The sequence below is a fragment of the Bison bison genome, unplaced genomic scaffold (genome assembly GCF_000754665.1).
Source record: "Bison bison bison isolate TAMUID 2011002044 unplaced genomic scaffold, Bison_UMD1.0 scf7180017864516, whole genome shotgun sequence".
In the NCBI taxonomy this organism is placed as follows: domain Eukaryota; kingdom Metazoa; phylum Chordata; class Mammalia; order Artiodactyla; family Bovidae; genus Bison; species Bison bison.
Window position 1 is genome coordinate 9,585,522 of NW_011495069.1, and position 821 is coordinate 9,586,342.

General features: G+C 62.0%; 1 protein-coding gene across 2 annotated transcripts in view; it reads right to left on the reverse strand.

The window, feature by feature from the left end:
* MAP3K6 (mitogen-activated protein kinase kinase kinase 6) overlaps window positions 1-821 on the reverse strand; it is a 13,971-nt gene that overhangs the window by 1,854 nt on the left and 11,296 nt on the right. For both annotated transcript variants that reach the window (XM_010830123.1, XM_010830124.1), the window contains exons 24-25: window positions 273-378; window positions 2-6 (exon numbers count right to left, since the gene is read on the reverse strand). In XM_010830123.1, the coding sequence (XP_010828425.1) occupies window positions 2-6; window positions 273-378 (111 nt within the window). The remainder of the gene's footprint in view (window position 1; window positions 7-272; window positions 379-821) is intronic.

The following is an 821-nucleotide window of genomic DNA, read 5'->3' on the forward strand; positions in this document are numbered from 1 at the left end:
CCACCTCTGCCAATCCGAGGGGGATTGAACTCAGGCAGGGCGAGAATGCCCATTTAGGACCCCAACATTGGCAGAAGACGCGGGACTCGGCACCGGCCAGGCAGCGTTAGCCTGGGAGGTATCCTTTGGCCACATCCCCCTCCTTGGCGCCGAGTCTAGGCTGGGCCTCACTGACCACGCCCCCACCTGCCCTATTGGTGTTCGCCACGCCCCAAGGATCACACCCTCTCCCCACGCGCAGGCGGGCAGGTAGGCTCCGCCCTTCCGCCCACCTGGGGCCAGCACGGCCAGGGCTGCCCGCACAGCGCGGCTGAGCAGCGAGTCCAGCACGAACATCCAGTGTGGGCGGATCTGGCGCCTGCGGAGGACCTGCTTCACCTGGAGAGGGAGGGAGGGCGCGGCTAAGACGGCTGAGCCTCAAGGAGGAGTGGAGCTTAAGTTGGAAAGGCCAAGGCAAGTAGGGTGGGCGGGCTTGGGATCAAAGGAGGGTCAGAGCAGCTAGGACTGGGCAGGCGTCCCATTCCCAGAGGCTCTATCTTCACGGGGAAGACGCGGAATCTTGCGATATCACCTTGCACATGCCTAAGTATTGGGAGCGCCCTACCTCTTACTGCGTGCATGTGTGCTAAGTCGTTTCATTCCGTGTCCGACTCTTTGTGACCCCATAGACTGTAGCGTACCAGGCTCCTCTGTCCGTGGGGTTCTCCAGGCAAGAATACTGGAGTGGGTTGCCATGCCCTCCTCCGGGGGATCTTCCCAACCCAGGGATCGAACCCCCGTTTCTTATGCCTTCTGTATTGGCAGGCGGGTTCTTTACCACC